The sequence below is a fragment of the Oncorhynchus keta genome, chromosome 25, assembly GCF_023373465.1.
Source record: "Oncorhynchus keta strain PuntledgeMale-10-30-2019 chromosome 25, Oket_V2, whole genome shotgun sequence".
Lineage (NCBI taxonomy): Eukaryota > Metazoa > Chordata > Actinopteri > Salmoniformes > Salmonidae > Oncorhynchus > Oncorhynchus keta.
Window position 1 is genome coordinate 2,274,888 of NC_068445.1, and position 24,202 is coordinate 2,299,089.

The 24,202-nt window shown below is 40.3% G+C and overlaps 1 protein-coding gene and 1 long non-coding RNA gene across 2 annotated transcripts; one reads left to right on the plus strand and one right to left on the minus strand.

The window, feature by feature from the left end:
• On the minus strand, positions 1–21,611 carry LOC118358006 (G kinase-anchoring protein 1-like). The gene is given in 13 exon segments (XM_035735351.2): positions 1–368; positions 4,401–4,481; positions 4,571–4,641; positions 4,748–4,811; positions 4,927–5,013; positions 5,163–5,309; positions 5,545–5,573; positions 6,696–6,846; positions 9,020–9,097; positions 9,366–9,473; positions 9,476–9,523; positions 9,642–9,874; positions 21,485–21,611. Coding segments are annotated over 12 exon segments (1,131 nt in total). The 5' UTR covers positions 9,867–9,874; positions 21,485–21,611; the 3' UTR covers positions 1–326.
• LOC127911659 (uncharacterized) lies at positions 20,698–23,599 on the plus strand. Its single transcript, XR_008078780.1, has 2 exons — positions 20,698–20,842; positions 22,475–23,599. It is a non-coding gene; the product is annotated as an uncharacterized LOC127911659 (long non-coding RNA).
• The last annotated feature ends 603 nt before the right edge of the window (positions 23,600–24,202 follow it).

The following is a 24,202-nucleotide window of genomic DNA, read 5'->3' on the forward strand; positions in this document are numbered from 1 at the left end:
TGAAAAAGTAGTTTATTTAACTTGCAGTGGGAAAAAAAAAAATCACACCTGTCATTTGGCATCACCTCAGAGAAGGCGGGGAGCAGACAGAACAAAATGAGGAGCTGCGATGTCAGTCAACAGAAAACATACAGCCTTCATTTACAAGCCTTTTAATAACTTCTGCAGTGCGGCACATCCAGGAGTTGGTGTGTGTGGTATACAAGGCATGCATAGTGCATGAAGACAAGAGAGTAGAGAGTAACCATACAAACAAATAGACCCTGAAGAATAGGAGTGCTTTGCTTCGTTGTATTTTGCAGTCAATGTTCTTCCCTCTGCAGTCTTCATAGATCAGACTCTGAACCCTTTTTCCCCTTCCTGTTTCCCTGCCAATCAGAGGAGACCAGGAAGTATGGAGTGAGTACAGAAAGTTTGACATTGTTAGTTTGTTGGTCCGCTTGTCTGGGGCTTGACTGTCTCCAAGGGCTTAAGACAGCTCAGGAGATTCGACATTTCATGATAAGTTGTTACCAAACCCAATATCCTTCAACTGAAATACACTAACAGTTCAGCATATTTGAGAAGTAATTAATCAAAGATGGTATATTTATGACATTTTGGCATTACCCAGGCCTCCTTTTAGACTCCATAATATTTCATCTGTAGGTGTTACAAAGACAAAGTTGGTGTTATATGAAGCTTTACCGCTTACTTGGTAATATGAGTAGTATTTTGACTTCAAAAACAACAAAGAAGAATATTGACAAATAAACACGAATAGCGTTAAAGCCCTACTAACATGTTGAGGCGTGACCTGTTTATGGGCATAATCTTTCCAAATGCCGTTAATCACTTCTCTATTTCATCACCGCATGGAACCTTTCAAGAACACATGTTATCCGTACAGCCCCTTTTAAGCGCAGAACACCAACACGGAACACATCTAGGCTACAGTCCAAACACTTAAAAGACACACCCTATCCCCTCAGCCCTCAAAGTAAGTAGACACTTCTGATGAGGTATCATGACAAGTATACACTTGCAGGGAAAAGGGGTGAGGGAGGAAGGAATGGTTTTTAAAATGGACCGCCCTTGCCCGGAAATTCATCACTCGTTCATCCCGCGACGATTGTGTTTTCTAAATGCACTACAGTCAATTATGAGTGCATGTCTACTTATTTTAAAATACATAATGAATAATATACACCTACTGTATGAAAGCTAGCAAATTAATTAGCTAACATTAGCCTACCTAGCTGGAAATTCCGTAGAAGGAAAATGCTTTATTTCTACAATTTCCAAAAGATGTTGCAACAGGGAGAGAGTATATATTTACTTTTTATGAGACGTGTTTGTGCCGTCATGTACATTATTTGCACAATTTCTAACTTATTTGCATTCGTTTTTACTTACACTTGTTGTTGACTTCTCCATTGATGTTGTTTTTAAGTTTTCGCTGACTTCGGATGTACAATCGGATGTACAATCGGATGTACAATCGTCGCACTTTGAAATGAGGGGAGTTTCAGGCCTCGGAGTGAACATAATTGTACACTCGCAAACGCAACAAAAAACTAGGGTTGAGGGGCTTACGTTGCAAACTTCCCTTGCTTGGCTTATCAGTGGGACCGCCTGCCAAGATGGCGATGGGGATTCCCCCAAGGGCATAAGGCGAGGGTAAGTGGACGAGGGTGTGTCTTTTATGAGTTTGGACAGCAGCCCTACCAGTCAATGCTGGCGCCTTTAACATCACTAAAGACCATGTGCCATTCTACAAAATAATTTTTAAAAATGTTGCCCAATATTCCCAAAGCTATTTTCTATTTTTTTTTGCCTAGGATTGCATTGACTGCACACATTCTGATTGCAAGAACTGAAAAGGAATAGGCTACTGCTTCAAAGTACTGTAGGCTGCATATGTAAGAGTGGGGTGTGTATGATTGTGTGTGTTAGAGCAGTGATTCTCAACTGGGGGGGATTTTAAAAAGGTAACCTTCGCACCAAAACTTATTTTGAAAGGACACCGCTGTACCACTTATTGTTGATGACTTTACAAGGCCAAACACTAAGATTGTCATGATAATTGATGATTAAGAATTCCTAATGATTGGAGAAAAACAAAACAATTTTAAACACTGGTACGTGTTACTGTTCACTAATATTATTGGACTGGTGTTGATGTTATGTTCTGAGTCTGATCATTTATTACACCCCACTCCTGAACTGGTCTCCTAATTAAAATGGCTTATTCTCCTGAATTGATAACAAGTGTTTTCTCAGTTAACATGGCTGTGTAATGACTTTATTTAATGCCATAATTGAGAAAGTCTATTTTGCAAGTGAAACCTGCCCAAGAAGGCAACACAACATTATAAAAAGTAACAGTCCATAATATTGGGTCGCGACTCAATAGTCATGGTCAAATTTGGGTCTCCAGGCAAAACCAGTTGAGAACCACTGTTAAAGGATGCATGTGAGAGCAGGTGTAAAGCGGCAGTAAAACTCCTATAGTGTGCAGCCCGCAAAATTCCAGCCCCCCTACTAACGTTGAAGTTCCTGCCTCTTCTTCTGTGGGGTTTATTGGCGGTTGGCATCCAACGTTATGGTGCATTACTACCATCTACTGTAGTAGATCGCACATGCCTCACGCCTATGTACTGGAGTCATAGCTTAAAAATTGACCAATGGAAGTATAAAGAGGGGTTTATGCAGATGCAGGAATGTCCACATACAGGAACGCCCCAAATTGTGGGCTGCAGTTTCACCCTTCTCAAAAACTCACCATAAGTGTTGTGCGGCGCAAGAAGAGTGAGGCGGGTGGAAAAGACGGGACAGGCAGAACAGTGACTGTATGCTAGCAGGATAGTCCATATCTCCAATTTTTTGCACATAGCGATGTTGTTTCCATTAGTGGATGAATTGGTCTAATTTAGCATGTGTGGTAAAGCCTCAACCCTTACCTACCTTTCCAATTCAAATGAGCTTGAAAATGACAACATTTTTATTGTTGTGTGTGCCTACAGCGACAAAACGCAAAAAATTAGACATGTTCTAATTGAGGCATCAAAGCTGACAACCCGCCCACCCAGCTTCGGTTGGAACATTATAATTCAAAACAAAACAATGCATTCTAAAACGCACGTATTTTGTGAGTTTCGGTCATAAGTGAGAGAGAGTGGGTGTGAGGAGATGGGAGAGGGTGTAGGCCTGTGTGTAAAGTTCTCTGAACCGTACAGATTAATAGTTTAATAGCTCTTTGTATCCATAGAGCCAGTCCTTTTTCCCCCTGTAGTCACACTCATTTAGAATGACTGAAGATTTAACAGAACTTAAAGCTGTGTGTGTGTGAGCAAGTGTTAACCTTCAAGAACATTGATAAGAGGGAGTCGGCCTACTTAAACATTGGGATCATTAATAGCTAACTGTATGTTACAGTGACTTGTGTTGTTTATGGTGAAAATGCTATTAAAACATTCTGATGTAGCCTAGATAATTCAGTGTTTCCATCCCTTACAATCAAATCAAAGTATGCCTGTAACTCAATGCATTACTTTTTAAATTGAAAAATCTTTCTTTAGGGCCACATTTGAGCAAATTAACTAATGCCATTAGCGCGATTAATTATTTGAATCGTTTGACAGCCCTAAACATGACATACTATACAGGTATATCAACATTCCAGAGTGGGAAATCTGCTACTTTTAAAGATTTGGCCCATACTTCACAGCGAAATTGGTTGGCAATGTAACCAATCACAGTCCTTCTTTAATAACTTGTATAATTGCACATCCTGCAAATCACCAGAAGAGGGCGATCATTTTAAATCTATTTTCACATTCACTCGGTTGGTAACACTTACAAATTGGATCATAACTCTAAAAGTAGCAGAGATCCCACTCTGTAACTTTGATATGATCATAGAGTATATTATGTTCAACAATATATAGAAAACATTTACAAATCTAAAATGGTGGTTTGTTTTCAATATTGATGATTAGATTTGTCAATATTCATACATTAAATAAAAAACAAAATGTTCAATCACTCATATAGTAATGAGCTGGACAGAGTGAATGGTTCCGTTTTGTGAACTATTCTGGAGAGTGAGGACTACTGCTGCTGCACTGTTAACTTGGTAATCTTCCTGGAGGTGACTTCCTGCCTGAACTAAGAGTGGAACACACACGCACGCACGCACACACACCTTATATTTAAAAAGACATCCCATTCGACTCACAGCTTTACACAGGTTGAACAGCACAACAAACTGGGGTCATTCTACACTGCAGCCTTTACCCCTCTCTCTGAACCAGGCGTGAGCTGTTGGTTTGATTTTAGACAGGGACACTTTATGAGATAACTAAATGTGTGTTGTATTGAGTTTGACTTGCAAGTGCGAGGAGTGTGTGACGTCTTACCTGATGGTGTTTTGGCTGATCTGTTTGCAAACCTTTCACTTTCGACTTCTCCTGTTCAAGTGAGGCATGTAGTGATGTCACCTGGAGAGAGAAATAAATGTCATTCAACCAGGATGACAGCTTTGCATGGCTTTAATGGTTTGAGACACACGCACAGCACACACACACACCTGTGAAGACAGCTCCTCTTTGATATTTAGAAGCTCTTCCACCTGCAATAGGATCTCTGCTTTATCTTTCACTGTGGAGAGAGGAAGAGAATGAATGAGAACAAGTAGGCCTACCTAATGCATCAGTAATGGATTACTGTATCGTCTCAGATTGAATTAGGAGTGCAGTAGCTGTACTCTCTCCCTGCTGCAACATCTTCAGGAGCTGGGAGTTTCTGGCTTTCACTTCTTTGTACTTCACCTGAGGATCGAGAACAATAACATGTTCACACCAACTGTAAATGCCAGATGGCGCTGTTCTGTCTTCTTGACATGCTCCATCCAAAGCCCAGTACAGTATCCATCCAAAGACTCACCTCCCATTGTGAAATGACCTTCTTTAACTTCTCGATTTCTTGGTCTTTCTTCTCCAAGTCGTCCTTTAGCTGCTCAGTTCGGGGGTCCTGGGAGGTGTGATGGGAGGCACAGTTAGGCTCTGAGAGATAGAGTTACCCTGTCCTCCATGGTCTCATCAGCAGTCACTCAATGGTCGAATATAATTTGAACATAAAGCCATTATACTTGGAATGAACTGATTTGCAGTCCGTCTCACCGGTTCATGCTCTGTTGAAGTCGTGACCTCGGCGTCAGTGCTGTTAGAAAACTGCTCCCGTCTTTTTTCCTGCTGTACAATTTTGCTAACGTCATCCTCAAGCTTGTTGAAGAACTTGTCTTCTGGAGGTGTGGGCAGTTTGGTCTCCTGGAGAGTGGATTCAGCATTTGAATTATTAAAATCACACACACACACACACACACACACACACACACACACACACACACACACACACACACACACACACACACACTACACAATTTGCGCTAGTTCACGTCCTATCACCTGTCCATTACATTCATCCTTACATTACAGGGTTTAAAACCCTCGACCGAAGCACTGCAAGCCAAACACCGAATACAACAATGATGCCATACCTCACCTCTTTCTCCTGCTTCTTACTAAGCTGATCTGTAATGGAGAATCGTGGTTTTTAAGGAGAATTCAACAAGTCAAGTGAACGTCGTTAAAAAACAGAATAATAACAGAGTGAGGCCACTGAGAAAACAGACAATTATACACATTATACACAGTACCTGCTCAAAGTTGATTGTTAAACAAGTAGTCCTAGTGTTACTGCTATGCTGGTATTGTATTGATGAAATGGGGCAGTGCTCAATGTTAATGTTAAAGACCCAAAGCAGCCTTTTTTTCTCTGAATGTCAAATCCTTTCTGGGTAACAATTTAGTACCTTACTGTGATGGTTTTCAATTAAAATGGTTAAAAAAAGAAACAAGTGTAATTTCTTAAGCAAAAATGTAGGTAGGACTGTCTGGTACTGGTCTGAGAGGGGAGTGGAAAACTGAAAACTAGCGGTTATTGGTGTGGCAGGTAGCCTAGCAGTTAGCGCGTAGAGGGCCATGAACCGAAGGTGAAAAAACAGTGCCCTTGAGCAAGGCACTTAACCCTAATTGCTCCAAAGTCGCCATTGATAATGACAGACCCTAGCCGTGACCCCACTCTCCAAAGGCTGTCTCAGGGAGAGTTGTGGTATGTAAAAAAAAAAAAAAAAAATTTCCAATTCACACTTGTACATGTCTGAAATAGGACAAATATAAGCACTCACCGAATGGTTTCTTACTAGAATGTATTATTATTATTGGCTGAGGTTTGGAACTCTTTCTTATTGGTCTTGTTGGGTTCTAACTTGAATTATACTTATTACTGTCACTATATAATAATTTATTGATTAAGGAGAACAGGAAATATGTGTATGGAAAGTTACTGAGAGAGACGAGGGGGTACAGAAAGTTCACTGTTTGTTCAAACACGTTATTGTTATATATTAACAAATTTACCACTTGATGTCACCAGGCAGGCCAAAACTCCATCTCACCAAAACAGGCAGAAATTTCAAGCAGTCTTTTCAAACAGCTCTTACACTAAGATGGCATTATTAGAATTTTCAAAATTTCACAGTATTATTCCAACCTCATAGTGTGGAAATATATATAAAACACATGAAAATCAGTAATTTTTTGACTGCACTGGGCCTTTAACATAATTGTAGCTCTAGCCACTGCTGGTCTCACCCCCCTCTGCCTGGAAGTCCTTCAGAGACACTGTCATCTTCTTGTCTTTTCCCTGCTGGCTCTTCTTCTTGTCTTTCTTCCCTGCCGCTGCTCCTCCTCCTCCTCCTCCTCCTCTGGACTTGGGAGAGGGAGTATCTGTTCCGTCATCATCCTGACAGGAGCCAATTTAAAAGAACAGCATCTGCTTTAATGGAACATTCATTTCCTCATCAAAAAATAAACATTTTGGTCCGAGCCATGTGTGTGTAGTTCTCTCCCTATGGTTCTGATTTCTGTTAATCGTTTAATGACAGATGTTTTGTGACAGGGTGCTGTATACTCATGCCTGATTGCTACTGACAAATTTAAGGACCGGCCCTGGCCGAACCCTGAAATAACTTCCTCTGTTAGTATCCATTAGCTGCTCATCTGTCTGTCCCTTGCTTCCTCCACTACATGCACTCTGTGCATATCTCTGATGGTGTGAGTATCTTTAGAAACGCCTCTGCTTGCGGTTCTGCTCAATGATGAGACAGAGAACAGTTACTGATAAAACAAGTTACTTTTCATCACTCTAAACCAACAAAACTCAAGGAACATCACTATTTTCATTAAAATAATCTCTCCTGTGGAATCTGACAATGATCTGGTCTTATATTTGACATGGTTGAAGTTCTGACATGTACTGCGCAGCACAGCACAACCAAATGGCTAGGCTTCAAAATGTTAATGATCATTTTAGTGATACCAGTAACCTAGTTATTGATGAAAAAACAGGCACTACCCCGGCCCTAACACGATGTACAGTTTTGAGAATGACACAAATATTAATTTTCAGAGTTTGCTGCTTCAGTGTCTTTTGATATTTTTGTCAGATGTTACTATGGAATACTGAAGTAGAATTACAAGCATTTCATAAGTGTCAAAGGCTTTTATTGACAATTACATGAAGTTGATGCAAAGAGTCAATATTTTCAGTGTTGACCCTTCTTTTTCAAGACCTCTGCAATCCGCCCTGGCATGCTGTCAATTAACTTCTGGGCCACGTCCTGCCTGATTTCAGCCCATTCTTGCATAATCAATGCTTGGAGTTTGTCAGAATGTGTTTGTTTTTTTGTCCACCTGCCTCTTGAGGATTGACCACAAGTTCTCAATGGGATTAAGGTCTGGGGAGTTTCCTGGCCATGGACCCAAAATATCAAGGTTTTGTTCCCCGAGTCACTTAGTTATCACTTTTGCTTTATGGCAAGGGGCTCCAGCATGCTGGAAACGGCATTGTTCGTCACCAAACTGTTCCTGGATGGTTGGGAGAAGTTGCTCTCGGAGGATGTGTTGTACCATTCTTTATTCATGGCTGTGTTCTTAGGCAAAATTGTGAGTGAGCCCACTCCCTTGGCTGAGAAGCAACCCCACACATGAATGGTCTCAGGATGCTTTACTAAGGCATGACACAGGACTGATGGTAGCGCTCACCTCTCCGGACAAGATTTTTTTCCAGATGCCCCAAACAATCGAAAAAGGGGATTCAGAGAAAATTACTTTACTCCAGTCCTCAGCAGTCCGATCCCTGTACCTTTTGCAGAATATCAGTATGTCCCTGATGTTTTTCCTGGAGAGAAGTGGCTTCTTTGCTTCCCTTCTTGACACCAGGCCATTCTCCAAAAGTCTTCACCTCACTGTGCATGCATATGCACTCACACCTGCCTGCTGACATTCCTGAGCAAGCTCTGTACTGGTGGCAGCCTGAAGCCTTCTTCACAACAATTGAACCGCTCTCCTTGAAGTTCTTGATGATCCGATAAATGGTTGATTTAGGTGCAATCTTACTAGCAGCAATATCCTTCCTGTGAAGCCCTTTTTGTTCAAAGCAATGATGACGGCACGTGTTTCCTTGCAGGTAACCATGGATGACAGAGGAAGAACAATGATTCCAAGCACCACCCTCCTTTTGAAGCTTCCAGTCTGTTATTCAAACTCAATCAGCATGACAGAGTGATCTCCAGCCTTGTCCTCATCAACACTCACACCTGTGTTAACAAGAGAATCACTGACATGATGTCAGCTGGTCCTTTTGTGGCAGGGCTGAAATGCAGTGGAAATGTTTTTGCGGGATTCAGTTCATTTGCATAGCAAAGAGGGACTTTGCAATTAATTGCAATTCATCTGATCACTCTTCATAACATTCTGGAGTATATGCAAATTGCCATCATACAAACGGAGGCAGCAGACTTTGTGAAAATTAATATTTGTGTCATTCTCAAAACCTTTGGCCACGACTGTATAATGTCGGGGTCCATCGGGCTCGGGTAGCAGAGCTCTAGTGCTGCATTGGGGCAGTATGGTACCTGTTTGTGCTCCTCAAACTCCAGTTTACTCATAATCAGTGCCTTCTCCAGGTCTGCCTCATACAGCTCACTCGTTAACTGCATTGGTCAGAAACAAAGACGAAGATTAAGGATGGGATTAGCTGGGGGATATCAGGTAAGGGTAACATCCATAAGAAATTATAATGCCCATTCATGCCCACCATGTCAGATGTTACCATGAGCCCTGTTCAGAATCAACCCCTAAGCAATTATGTAGATATGAAGAAAATAAATGTAGTTGTAGGACCATATTTCACCATATCTCTAAAACCTATTTGATCCTCTCAGATCGGGGGCGGGGGGGGGGGGGTCTGTCAGGTTCTACCTGGTAGTCCCTCTGTTTCCATTGCTGCCAGCCTTCCGGGGGCATGGATTGGTCCCCTGCTGCGGGATGGAGTAGCTCATTGGCCACACCCTGCAGAGACAGGGAGGGGGCGGGGCAGAGGACTTCTGAGGGAGCTTCTTAAAGGCAAGACTCCTTAACTGGGGACAGGAGACAGGAGTCATCATCAGTCCACAAGGTCAGGTGAAATAGTAAAACTGAAACCTTTGAAACCTGATGTTGGGTTCAGCGAGGAGGTTAAATGCCCCTGCCAGTCACCTCATTGGCCTCGCTCTGTTGCTGCTCTCGCTTCTTCTTCCTCTTCTCCTTCTTGCCGTTGCTCGCGGTGGATTTCCCCTCAGTTGCCTTCCCAGGCCGACCCTTTCCAGAGTCCCGGCCACCTCTGGTCTTTCCTGACTCCAAATCGGAGTCCGAATCAGAGTCAACCTGAAGCAGGGCAAAGCGAGAAGCTGTGGTGTGGACGGAGATCATTGCTGATGCCATCTGCTGACCTATGCACAACAAACAAGATACACGCAGAAAGAAAACACGTCAAATTAGGCAATGCATAACAAAACCTTTCTAATCTGAACCTCTCCAGTGCAACCCCAACAATAAACAAAAAGAAAGCCATAAAAACAGACCCAATACCAATGGAGATCCTATTAAATTACTAGAGGACTACGTAATGAAGCCTCAAACTTCCAGAATGGGATGAAAATTGCAGCCATATTGGCCAGGAAGAAATCCAAACCAGTCTAATTGGAAAGAATGACAGTAGAGGCATAATCCTGATTTTACCGATGTAGGAAAATAAAAGGCAGGCATGTGATGTAACATATATTGTGTATTACAATTATTGTCAACCTATAATATTGTCAAATAGAGCGTTCAGAAAGTATTTATATCCCTTGACTTAATCTACATTATGTTGTAGCCCGAATACAATACCCCATAATGACAAAGCCAAAACATGTTTTTAGAAATTGTTGCCCTTCTTTTAAAAAATAAAATAAATATAGGAATACCTCATTTACATAAGTATTTACACCCCTGAGTCAATACGTTAGCATCACCTTTGGCAGCGATTACAGCTGTGAGTCTTTCTGGGTAAGTCTCTTAAGTGCTTTGCACAGCTGGACGGTACAATATTTGCACATTCTTCAAGCTGTCAAGTTGATTGTTGATCCTTGCTAAACAGCCATTCAAGTCTTGCCATAGATTTTCAAGCCGATTTAAATAAAAACTGTAACTAGGCCACTCAGGCACATTCTATGTTGTCTTGATAAACAACTCCAGCATACATCTGGCCCTGGGTTTAATGTAGTTATCCTGCTGAAAGGTGAATTTGTCTCCCAAGGTCTGTTGGAAAGCAGACTGATTTTACCTGCGCTTAGCTCTATTCCATTTATTTTTATCTTAAAAAACATCCTAGTCCTTGCCGGTGACAAACATACCCATAACATGTGCAGCCACCACCATGCCTGAAAATATGAGGTGTGGCACTCAAGTGATGTGTAGTGTTTGCCCCAAACATAACACTTTGTGTTCAGGACATAAAGTTCATTTCCGTGACACTTTTTTTTGCAGTTTTGGAATATTTTTAGTCTGTACAGGCTTCCTTCTTTTCACTTCGTCATTTAGGTTAGTATTGTGGAGTAACTACAATGTTGTTGGTCCATCCTCAGTTTTTTGTCCAGTTTTAGTCACCGTGGCCTCGTGGTAAAATCCCTGAGCAGTTTACCTCCTCTCCGGCAACTGAGTTAGGAAGGACGCCTGTATCTTTGTAGTGACTGGGTGTGCTGATACACCACCCAAAGTGTAATTAATAACTTAAACATGCTCAAAGGGATATTCAATGTCTGCTTTTATATTTTTACCCATGTACCAATAGGTGCCCTTCTTTGCGAGGCATTGGAAAAGCTCCCTGGTCTTTGGTTGAAATTCACTGCTAGACTGAGGGACCGTACAGATAATTGTATGTGTGGGGTACAGAGATGGGGTACTCATTCAAAGATCATGTTAAACACTATTATTGCACACAGAGTGCATGCAACTTGAACTAATTTTTTACTACTGAACATATTGAGGCTTACCATAAAAGGAGTTGAATACTATACTTATTGACTCCAAACATTTCAGCTTTTCATTTTAAAATTAATTTGTAAAAATGTCTAAAAACATAATTCCACTGACATTATGGATTATTGTGTAGGCCATTGACAATCAATTTCAAATTCAGACCAACACAAAATGTAAAGAGGTGTGAATACTTTGAAGGCACTGTACTTATAAATACAGATTATACAAGGGGGTATTCTGTGTAAATAGCCTCTAAAATATATCTTAACAGACCAGAAATGTCTACATTTTGGTTCTTAGAAAGCTGTGAATACGATGATAAATTATCAGTTCTTGCTGCATTTACAACTTGTATAAGTCCTATCATCAACTGAATGCATTGTTTGAATGGATTGTTTGGCATACAGTGCATTCGGAAAGTATTCAGACCCGTTGACTTTTTTCACATTTTGTTATGTAACATGCTGACCATACCGGACACGTCACGTCATTGTTATTCAATTATTGCGCGTCAATGAGCGTCTGCGACGCCAAGGGCTAAAATTGAAGTCATTCCTATTTCTGATGCAGATTGCGCTGAAAGTCCTGCCTCTCCAATCTCCTCATTGGTTTGTAGAAGCAGGTACCCACATGCCATCTCCTCATTGGTTATACCCACGTGGGTGATTGAAAGACGTACTTTGTTGCCGGTTGTAGTGGTAATACTATGAAAGTTTAGATGCGATCACCACATAAGTTCAAAGATGAAAAGGAAGGAGGAGCGATGACTAGAAACGATTCGGTTGGCCGTTTTAATTAATTGTCAGAGTAGAGGTCCTTGTGCAATTCAGTTAAAATAACAACTCAATGTTTATATCCCAGGACAAATTAGCTAGCAACAGCAAGCTAGCTAAATAGGACAAATTAACGTTAGCTAGCAAGTGCAAGCTAACTAGCTAAATTGCCATACATGTTCAATGCTTTTCGACCTGTCCCCAAATTAATGTTATTGGTTCAGTTTGTTTTGATATTTTAACCTGCGTGTCGTGATCGTGTTAAATCTATGCACTGTGGCGCACGCGCGTAGCCGGTCTGGGTTGCGTATTACAGCCTTATTCTAAAACTGATATTTACCTTTTCCTCAATCGACACACAATACCCCATTATGACAAACACAAAAAACTGAAATATAACATTGACATAAGTATTCAGACCCGTTACTCAGTACTTTGTTGAAGCGCCTTTGGCAGCGATTAGAGTCTCTCGCTCCCTCTCATTGTCCTGTTGGAAGGTGAACCTTCACACCAGTCTGAGGTCCTGAGCGCTCTGGAGCAGGTCTTCATCAAGGATCTCTGTACTTTGTCCGTTCATCTTTCCCTCGATCTGGACTAGTCTTCCAGTCCCTGCCACTGAAAAACATCCCACAGCATAATGCTACCACCACCATGCTTCACCGTAGGGATGGTGCCAGATTTCCTCCAGATGTGACGGTTGGCATTCAGGCCAAGGAGTTCAACCTTGGTTCCATCAGACCAGAGAATCTTGTTTCTCATGGCCTGAGAGTCCTTTAGGTGTCTTTTGGCAAACTCCAAGTGGGTAGTCATGTGCCTTTTACTGAGGAGTGGCTTCCGTTTGGCCACTCTATCATAAAGTTCTGATTGGAGGTGTGCTGCAGAGATGGTTGTCCTTCTGTAAGTCTCGTCCATCTCCACTGAGAAATTCTGGAGCTCTGTCAATGTGACCACCAGGTTCTTGATCGTCTCCCAGACCAAGGCCATTCTCCCCCGATTGCTCAGTTTGGCTGAGCGGCCAGCTCTAGGAAGAGTCTTGGTGGTTCCAAACTTCTTCCATTAAAGAATGATGGAGGCCCCTGTGTTCTCGGGGACCTTCAATACTACCAAAATGTATTAGTACCCTTCCCCAGATCAACACAATCCTGTCTCGGAGCTCTACGGACAATTCCTTCGACCTCATGGCTTGGTTTTTACTCTGACATGGACTGTCAACTGTGGTACCTTATATAGACAGGTGTGGGCCTTGTCCAATTGTAGAAACATCCCAAGGATGATCAATGGAAACAGGATGCACCGGAGCTCAATTTCGAATCTCATAGCAAAGGGTCTGAATTAGGGTTGAAAAATTCAGTTGGTGGATTCCCAGAATAAGAAGGGAATAAGCAGGAAATCCAGAAATCTCTAACCAGGAATGCAGGGGATTTATTGTAAGTTCCTGGAATTTTGCAACCCCAGGCTGAATACTTGTTGTAAATAAGGTCTCTGTTTTCATTTTTAATACATTTGCAAAAATTTCTAAAAACCTGTTTTTGGTTTGTCATTATGGTGTATTGTTTGTAGATTGATGGGTATTTTTTTTATTTCATCCATTTTAAAATACGGCTGTAACTAGGAATGCACGATATATCGGTGAACATATCAGAATTGGCCAATATTAGCGAAAAATGCCAAGATCGGTATCGGCCCAATGTCTAGTTCAACGCCGATGTGAAAAACTGATGTCAAAGCTGACGTGCATACCTATATAACGTAAGTACATGATGTAATGACGCGTAAAATTTTGCACTACACCTGCGACATGGCATTCCTAACCTAGCCACAATGTCTGCTGTGTGGATCGAGCAAACAAGTCGAGCAGTCATTTGAATGAGCAAGAATTTCTGCGAGATAACTCAAAATGCAAAATCCATTAATGCCAAGATAATGGAATTCATTGCCCTTGACAATCAACCGTTCTAAGTCGTGGGTGATGTTGGCAACTGATCGAGCGCCAGTACATACTAACGTTACCAAGTGCGATATTGTTCAGATGTTGCCCTACCGGAGTTACACAGTAATAGCGTCACTGCTATTAGCCTCAAGACATACTACGGAATGCCATTGGGTCTTTGAATGTCAAAAAAGATACACGTCAAATAACACAATTTGACAATGACACTGTTTAACGCGTTAAATATGCTTTTCATTTGACACGTCAAATAACACAGTTCTATTTTGCATGTTGTGTGTTCTGAATTTGCACGTGCAAGCCAAGTGCCACCACTACTATCAGTAGCACTGTCAAAGTTGTAAAAAAAAAAGTCTGCAAACAAGCAAACACCGGCAACAAACGATGTGTTTACAATACCGCGTTGGTAATAAAGCATTATTTGTTCGACTGCAACTTCTGGGGTAGCTAGCTAGCTTTAGCTTGGTACCTAGTTAGCACCAACACAACAAGCCTGAAAACAATGACCAGTAGAAACTGCAGGCATTTTCACTATTCTTAGCAATGATTTAGGAATGCTTGTGAGTAAGTATTAGCTAGGTAGCCACTTGTTGTTCGCCTATTGAAATTGAACAGCTAGCCAGCTACTTCACCCTGTTGCCCAAAGCTAACGTTATAAGCAGCCAGCTAGCTTCTTCTGGCTAGTGAGGCTCGACCTGACCGGCTTGTGTTGTAAAGTTAGCCACAATAAGGATTAGGCACAATAGTGGAATTTGCTGTTTGCCTTCAAAATAATTGTACCTATTTGAAAGTGATGCAGAAAGTTACAATTGGTGGAATGTCATATTTAGACTAGATAATGTTAAACAAGGTTGGAATGTGAAGCAATGAAATGGGGTATCAGTCGACTCAGTGACACCCACAGAACACAACTGTTTAGAGTTTATGCAAATATTAGCGAAGTAGCTCTTATCGCGAGACTGCGAATGTGTGAAATCAACTTCCCAGACAGCCTATTGTGTGTATTGACAATCATATTGCACTGTACAGCTTTACATAAGGATTGGTGATCAATGAAATGGAGTAACAGTCTACTCAATACCCAAGATATTCAGAGTTATCAGACTCCAAAACATCCTCGCTAGAGGATTCTGGTCCTTGGATTATGATTTTAACGCCGATACCGATTATTGGAGGACCAAAAAAAGCCGATCTGTGTATATATACACACACAGTTTAAGTTAACATACACCTTAGCCAAATACATTAAAACTCAGTTTTTCACAATTCCTGACATGTAATACTAGTAAAACTTCCCTGTCTTAGGTCAGTTAGGATCAAGACATTATTTTAAGAATGTGAAATGTCAGAATAATAGTAGTTATTTCAGCTTTTATTTATTTCACTACGTTCCCAGTGGATCAGAAGTTAGTGTCTGGTAGCATTGCCTTTAAATTGTTTAACTTGGGTCAAACGTTGCGGGTAGCCTTCGACAAGCTGGGTGAATAAGTTAAGTTGGGTAAATTTTGGCCCATTCCTACTGACAGAGCTGGTGTAACTGAGTTAGCTTTGTAGGCCTCTTTGCTCGCACACGCTTTTTCAGATCTGCCCAAAACTTTTATATAGGATTGAGGTAGGGACTTTGTGATGGCCACTCCAATACCTTGCCTTTGTTGTCCGTAAGCCATTTTGCCACAACTTTGGAAGTATGCTTGGGGTCATTGTCCATTTGGAAGACCCATTTACTGCCAAGCTGTAACTTCCTGACTGATGTCTTGAGATGTTGCTTCAATATATCCAGATAATTTTCCTACCTCATGATGCCATCTATTTTGTGAAGTGCACCAGTCCGGCCTGCAGCAAAACACCCCCACAACATGATTCTGCCACCCCCGTGCTTCACGGTTGGGATGGTGTTCTTCGGCTTGCAAGCCTCCCCCTTTTTCCTCCAAACATAATGATGGTCATTATGGCCAAACAGTTCTATTTTTGTTTCATCAGACCAGAGGACATTTCTCCAAAAGGTATGATCTTTGTCCCCATGTGCAGTTGCAAACCGTAGTCTGGCTTTTATATGGTGGTTTTGGAGCAGTGACTTCTTCCTTGCTGAGCGGCCTTTCAGGTTATGTCGATATAGGACTCGTTTTACTGTGGATATAGATACTTCTGTACCCGTTTCCTCCAACATCTTCACAAGGTTCTTCGCTGTTGTTCTGGGATTGATTTGCACTTTTCGCAACAAACTATGTTAATCTCTAGGAGAAAGACCGCGTCTCCTTCCTGAGTGGTATGAAGTCTGCGTGGTCTCATGGTGTTTATACTTGCATACTATTTTTGTACAGATGAACATGGTACCTTCAGGCATTTGGAAATTGCTCCAAAGGATGAACCAGACAATTTTTTTTCTGAGGTCTTGGCTGATTTCTTTTAATTTTGCCATGATGTCAAGCAAAGAGGCACTGAGTTTGAAGGCAGAAATTGAAATACATCCACAGGTCCACCTCCAATTGACTCAAATTATGCCAATTAGCCTATCAAAAGTTCCTAAAGCCATGACATAATTTTCTGGAATTTTCCAAGCTGTTTAAAGGCACAGTCATCTTAGTGTTTGTAAACTTCTGACCCACTGGAATTGTGATACAGTGAATAAGTGAAATAATCTGTCTGTAAACAATTGTTGAAAAAAGTACTTGTGTCATGCACAAAGTAGATGTCCTAACCGACTTGCCAAAAATATAGTTTCTTAACAATAAATTTGTGGCGTGGTTGAAAAATGAGTTTTAATGACTACAATCTAACTGTATGTAAACTTCCGACTTCAACTGTATTTGTAATAATGACAATTACAACAATACTGAATGAACAATGAACACGTATTTTAACTTAATATAATATATAAAGAAAATGTCTCAAATAAATAATGAAACATGTTAAAATTTGATTTTGAATAATGCAAAACAATGTTGGAGAAGAAAGTAAAAGTGCAATATGTGACATGTAAAAAAGCTAGAGTTTAGGTTCCATGCTCAGAACATGAGAACATATGAAAGCTGGTGGTTTCTTTTAACATGAGTCTTCAATATTCCCAGTTAAGAAGTTTTAGGTTGTAGTTATTATAGGAATTATAGGACTATTCCTCTATACCATTTGTATTTCATATACCTTTGACTATTGGATGTTCTTATACGCACTTCAGTACGCACTTCAGTTGCCAGCCTAATCTCGGGAGTTGATAGGCTTGAAGTCATAAACAGCGCTGTGCTTCAAGCATTGCTAAGAGCTGCTGGCAAATGCAGTACAGTGCTGTTTGAATGAATGCTTATGATCCTGCTAATGCCTACCACCGCTCAGTCAGACTGCTCTATCAAATCATATACTTAATTATAACATAATAAACACACAGAAATACGAGCCTTAGGTCATTAATATGGTCAAATCCGGAAACAATCAACTCGAAAACAAAACGTTTATTCTTTCAGTGAAATATGGAACCTTTCCATAGTCTAAATATTGCTGTTATATTGCACAACCTTTAATGTTATGTCATCATTATGTAAAATTCTGAAAAATTAATGAGTCTTTATACAGTTCGCAATGAGCCAGGCGGCCCAAACTGCTGCAAAAACCCTGACTCTGCTTGCACTGAACGCAAGATTTCCCATAGTTTCCCTAGTTAATATTGCCTGCTAACATTAATTTATTTTAACAACACATGCAGGTTTAAAACATTATACTTGTGTATTGATTTTAAGAAAGGCATTGATGTTTATGGTTAGGTACACTTGTGCAACGAAAGTTCATCGACTCGATGAATCGATGAAATCAGCTCTAATTAAATCGGCATTGCCGATTAATCGGTCGACCTCTAATCCACGCAGTATTGTTTTCCCTCTGAAATAGTGTTCAATACACATAGGTTGACAATAAATGTGGCTCAATTCACAATTGTTTCAGAGTCCTGCAATTAGAGCAACGATGCTAATGTTCTCTGGGTGTCACTGAGTAGACTGATACCCCATGTCATTGATCCACAATCCATAGGTAAGACTGTACACAAAAATAAGTATCCCCCAATAGAATTCTAAAGTATAATACATCCACTGCGATTTCAACAGATTTGTCAAATTAACAAATTATTATCTTTTGTTGACGCTATACAACAACAATCTAACCTCGTTTAGCATGATCTATTCAATTATGGAATAATTCTACTATTTGTATGCATTTGCATCACTGTCAATGACATTTTTATTTTGAAGGCTAACTGCAAAGTCCACTATTGTGGCAAGCTTCACAGATGGGTCCGACCACCATTAGTCAAATAAGAACTGTCTTATAAACTAGGGTTATTTTAGATGACACCTAGATATATAGTTAGCTAGCTAACTATAGCTACTGAAACCTGATTGTCGTTTTGCTATGTTTTTGGGGAAGAATATTGTTTGCATCCATGAGCTAGCCAGCTTTTTTTCTATGACCAGCACTGTAGGTGCACGAGACAACTTTACCAGCATCATAGCATATGTATCGATGAATCGTTGTGACATATGAAATACGAGTGATCCAAGTGTAATCAATGTGTAATAACTACGTAAAAAATTGTGACATGCAGTCATATTCAGGTCCTGATTGGTCAACAAGATTATTTGACACGTCAAATAGTGTTATTTGACCTGTATCTTTTTTGACATGCAATGAACCAAACACCGTTCCTTAGAAATCCTGGTTGAGAATGAAATGACTGAACAAATGAACAACGAAACAGCAAGTAAGTGTTAGAAATAGGTTTTGATTATGTTTTACTGGTAATGGTGACATACGTAAATGCCAACAAAATTACTTTTTGGTCTGTGTGGTGTGTGTGTGTGTGTAACCTTTATTTTACTAGGCAAGTCAGTTAAGAACAATTTTTTATTTACAATGACGCCCTACCCCGGCTAAACCCAGACGATGCTGGGCCAATGGGACTATGGGACTCCCAAACAGGGCTGGATCTTACACTTAGATGCAGTGCCTTAGACCGTTGCATCCATGTGTGTGTGTGTTAACTATTTAACTGTACTAGAATGCTTAAAAGGCCGCTAAAATTGTAAATATCGGTATCGTTATTTTTGTCAAGGAAAATATTGGATATTGGTATCTGCCAAAAATGTAATATCGGTGCATCACTAGTTGTAACGTAACAAAATGTGGAAAAATGGAAGTGGTCTGAATACTTTCCGAATGCACTGTATTTGCAGGTAATACAAATGTAAAAACAAATGAATCATTATTCTAAAACTGGCTAGCTAGCTAACAAACATACAGTGCAGATAAATTGCTTAAATTCATTAGAAATAAGCTTTGTGTGTGTGTATGGAACATTTCTGACATCTTCCTTCAGCTCATGAAACACAGGACCAACACTTTACATGTTGCATTTATATTTTTGATCAGTATAGTATTCTAATTCCTAATTATATGCCCAATACAATGTGAATGCCTGGTTCTACAATTAGCTAGCCTGCCTACTTCTGATCTTCAACTAAAAGACAACTTTTGTTATGTAGCCTATGAGCCTACATTATAGCGAGCAATCAAAGTAGTAAAACACTTGCTGGCTAGCTAGCTAGCTGGATGGAGATTCGTTTTACATATCACTTGATGCTGCTGCACTTGCCCAATGGACTAAAGGTGCCTAACCCTTACTCCTTATAGTCCAAGGACTTTACATATTCTGTCTGAAGGTGAATTGGCTCTAGAAGCCAAAACAGACAAATACTTCATCTAAACTTGAATCAATGCTGTAATAAAAACAAAAAGATCACATCAGAATAAGTTCACAAATGCTAAATACACACTTATGTACACAGATAAGTCCGTTTTAACACAGTGAAAGTCGACAATACTTTTGTGTCATCTGTCTTCAGTTAACACACAGGTATTCGGAGCAACCTGGTCTCAGAGCATTTAGAATTTTTCTGTATGAAAATCTGTGTCACTCCATTTACCAACACTTTAAATGTATCTAAATGTATGATATGGTATGTATTACATTTGGGGATGTCTATCACCATTTCATATAATATATTACAAAATTACAATTCTTATTTGAAAAATGTATGTTTGCTAAATGTATGATATGTTACATTCTATATTGTTGTGGCTAATGCTAACATACGCGAGCTTAACATCACCTAGCCTAGGGGTTAGGGCTAAGTTTGGGAATTAGGTTAAAGGGTTAGCTAAAAGAGTTAAGGTTAGCTAACATGCTAAGTAGTTGTAACGTAGCAATAAAATGTAAGTAGTTGAAAAGTTTCTCATTTGCTCTAAATGCAAATATTGTCCGTGATGAGATTCGAAGAAATCATTGGGTTGCTAGAAGTTCAGGGTTAGCTAACATGCTAAGTAGTTGCAAAGTATCTAAAAAGTAGGTAAGCAGATGAAAATGTGTTAATTTGATCAAATTGTCCATGATGAGATTCGAACGTTTGCGTTATACGCCCGACCAACCACCGCCCTTTCGCCTTAAGTAACCATACCAAACATAACTGACCTATTTGATTACACCGGATTTACGTTGACCACGTGACGTCTAGTCTATGAGAGCAGGCTGTTCGGGGAGACAGGTAGCTAATTAGCACAGGTAGTCAGTCCAGTCCGTAAACATGCGCTGTAACATGGAAATAAAACCGTGTGGGAACCCTAACCCGATTAAGGTGTGTAACGTTTTTTATTTTGTATTATTATTTATCGCTGATATTAAATAAGGTCCTTATGCTTCCAAAAACCGTACCGAAAATGGTGTTAATGTTCAGACAGAGCGTCCCGGCGATTAAAAAAAAACTCCCCCGAACAGACGACGACTTCGTCCAATGATTTAGCTATCTGGAATGGAACTGAGAGTCACGATGAAGGGCTACTACTGGTCTACCTGTCTCGTAATGGCATGTCACTTATTTAGCTAACTGGGTTGCCTTTATAGTTGACACTTTCAAACGAAATGTATAACTCGGCGCAGAGGGGAGTGGTCATTCGGTAATTGGATAACTAAACGTTACTTTAGCTAGATAAGTTAACTTCTGCTACTGAAAGAAACCGTGTCGTCCGATTAGCTTGGTTCAAAGAAAGCATCGAATGTCGTTGCCTAAGTCAGATAAAACAGCTCTAGCTACATATATTGCAGCCATATCCATATGCAGCTGTAAACTAACGCCGCTAAGTAGCTAGCTCGTATTATGGTTCGTTTACATGAAACTCATGCTTTTATAATTTGGAAATCAAATCAGTTCATTAAATATTGCATTGGGAATGTTTGAGGGGAAAATATTAATAAATCAAAAATGTAATTCAAAACATACTTTCACCTGTTCAAGTAGTTAGCTAGCTAGATACCACACGTTCACCACTTTCCGTCGGCAAAGTAACTACGGTGGCCCAGTTGCCTAAAAAGTATTCTACAAGACAAAACGGGCCCGTGATGGCGAACTCTGGTCTCAGGAAGGCATATGCAAATGTTTTCACGTCAGTAGAGGGAGACAGAGGTCTACTTTTGCAACACTGTAGTAATGACTGCCTTTCCAGACCAAACTGCCTCAATTTTTTTTTATTTTATTTAATTTAACTAGGCAAGTCAGTTAAGAACAAATTATTATTTACAATGATGGCCTACCCTGACCAAACCTGGGCCAATTGTGTGCCACACTATGGGACTCCCAATCACGGCCGGTTGTGATACAGCCTGGAATTGAACCAGGGTCTGTAGTGACGCCTCTAGCACTGAGATACCGTGCCTTAGACCGCTGCACCACTCGGAAGTCCTTCATCTGAAGAGACTTTACATCATTTAATAGTACCTTTTTTTTTTTGTCCCCCACAATTAAATCCGAGGAGGACTATGGATCTATGTCCATACATTCTTAAGTTAGTCACACGCAATATTTCAGACAACACTGTCCCGATTTTGCACAAACGTGGTTGAATGAAGCGAATTTACACAATTACACTTGTTGGCCCAAGGGTGGCACTATAGTAATCAACTGCAATTCCAAAATTTGAACAAGCATATATCCTGTCCCATTTGAGCTACAGTCATGAGATTCTGTGCAGATATGCAGCTCCTTGTGTGCGGTATGTTTCCCATAAGAACCTATTACATTTCCAGCAAATTAGACTGAATACTTGTTACTAATATAAGCACAGGGGGAGCAGCATCGCTCGTGCGAGGTGACATGTTTACTGTTGCCTTTGTTGTTTTACTTTTTATGCGCTTTGAGATTCTTTGAAAAGGGCTATACAAGTAACAATGTATGTATGACTGCTGGTCTGACCAATCGGAATCCACACTTTAGGACTGTTTTGATCATGCGGACTGGGAAATGTTCCGGGCAGCCTCAGAGAATAACATCGATCTATACGCTGACTCGGTGAGTGAGTTTATAAGGAAGTGCATTGGAGATGTTGTACCCACTGTGACTATTAAAACCTACCCTAACCAGAAACCATGGATGGATGGCGGCATTAGCGCAAAACTGAAAGCGTGAATCACTGCATTTAACCATGGAAAGAGGACTGGGAATATGGCTGAATATAAACACTGTAGTTATTCATTCCGCAAGGTAATCAAACAAGCCAAATGCCGGAGCAAAGTGGAGCCGCAATTCAACAGCTCAGACACGTATGTGGCAGGGTCTACAGGCAATTACTACATAAAAACTACAAAAAGAAAACCAGCCACGTCACGGACGTACGGCAACTGTACTGCCCTGTACCGCCCAACAGCAAGGCTCTCCAGAGGGTGGTCTCTCCAGGGCACCTACAGCATCCACAGGAAGGCCAAAAAGTTCAAGGACAACAGCCACCTGAGCCACTGCCTGTTCACCCTGTTTACCATCCAGAAAGCGAGGTCAGTACAGGTGCATCAAAGCTGGGATCGAGAGATCGAAGCTGTTTTTCAATCTCAAGGCCATCAGACTGCTAAACAGCAATCACTAATTCAGAGAGGCTGCTTCCTACATAGAAGCTCACTAGTCACTTTAAACAATAGCACTTTAATCATGTTTACATATCTTACATTACTCATCTCATATGTAAAGTATATACTGTATCTTATGCCATCTATTGCATCTTGCCTATGGCGCTCGGCTGTCACTCATCCATATATTTATATGTACATATTCTTATTCCATCCCTTTAGATTTGTGTGTATTAGGTAGTTGTTGAGGAATCGTTAGATATTATTGCACTGTTGGAACATTTCCCAACACTTGCATTAACATCTGCTAACCATGTGTATGTGACCAATAAGATTTGATTTGCAACGTTGTATCATGATCATCAGTGGTGTAGTAGTGAGTATAGGGGAGTCCATTTTACGTCTGTCACTTTCGGTTGTAAACGACTGGTATGTCCTAGAAACATTGTTACAGTGTGTAATGCTAAGATGTGCATGTTTGTATAAAAATATTTTCAATCTACCTCAATCTCCTCAATTTTTTCTAAAATTGTTACTTTGTGCGCCGATCTCTCCTACAGCGCCCTGTTTTCACATACATTTATGACTTTTCCCATATTTTTTTCAGGTTTTCACTCTGAAAACCACACCTTTTCTTTTATAGAAAGACAAAAAAAAAATATGTTCTAAGTACACAACAATATTTAAACCACGTAACAGTGTGTAGTTGGCCTTTTATTTCAATTGCACACCTAGCAAGAGACCATTTAGCTAGCATTACTTCTGTAGGGTGAATTCGGAATAAGTAGGGTAATTATTGCATTTCTGTCTTCTGTGATCTCTTTCAACATCTGTCCAACATATTAGCCCAACACAATACATTTCTGAAATCCTCAAGATGTTTCATAATCAAACACAAAATATATATATATTTTTAATCATATTCACAGGAGTCTTGACTCAAAACCATCATTTCAGTTTGTATTTTGTAGACTGGGACAGCAGGTTAGATAAACTGGGACACCATTATTATAGTCCCAATGACAATTCAACTTTGTGTGATTTAGGAAACATTGGAGAATTTCATAAATGTAGCATGTGTTGGGCTAATATGTGGGACAGGATG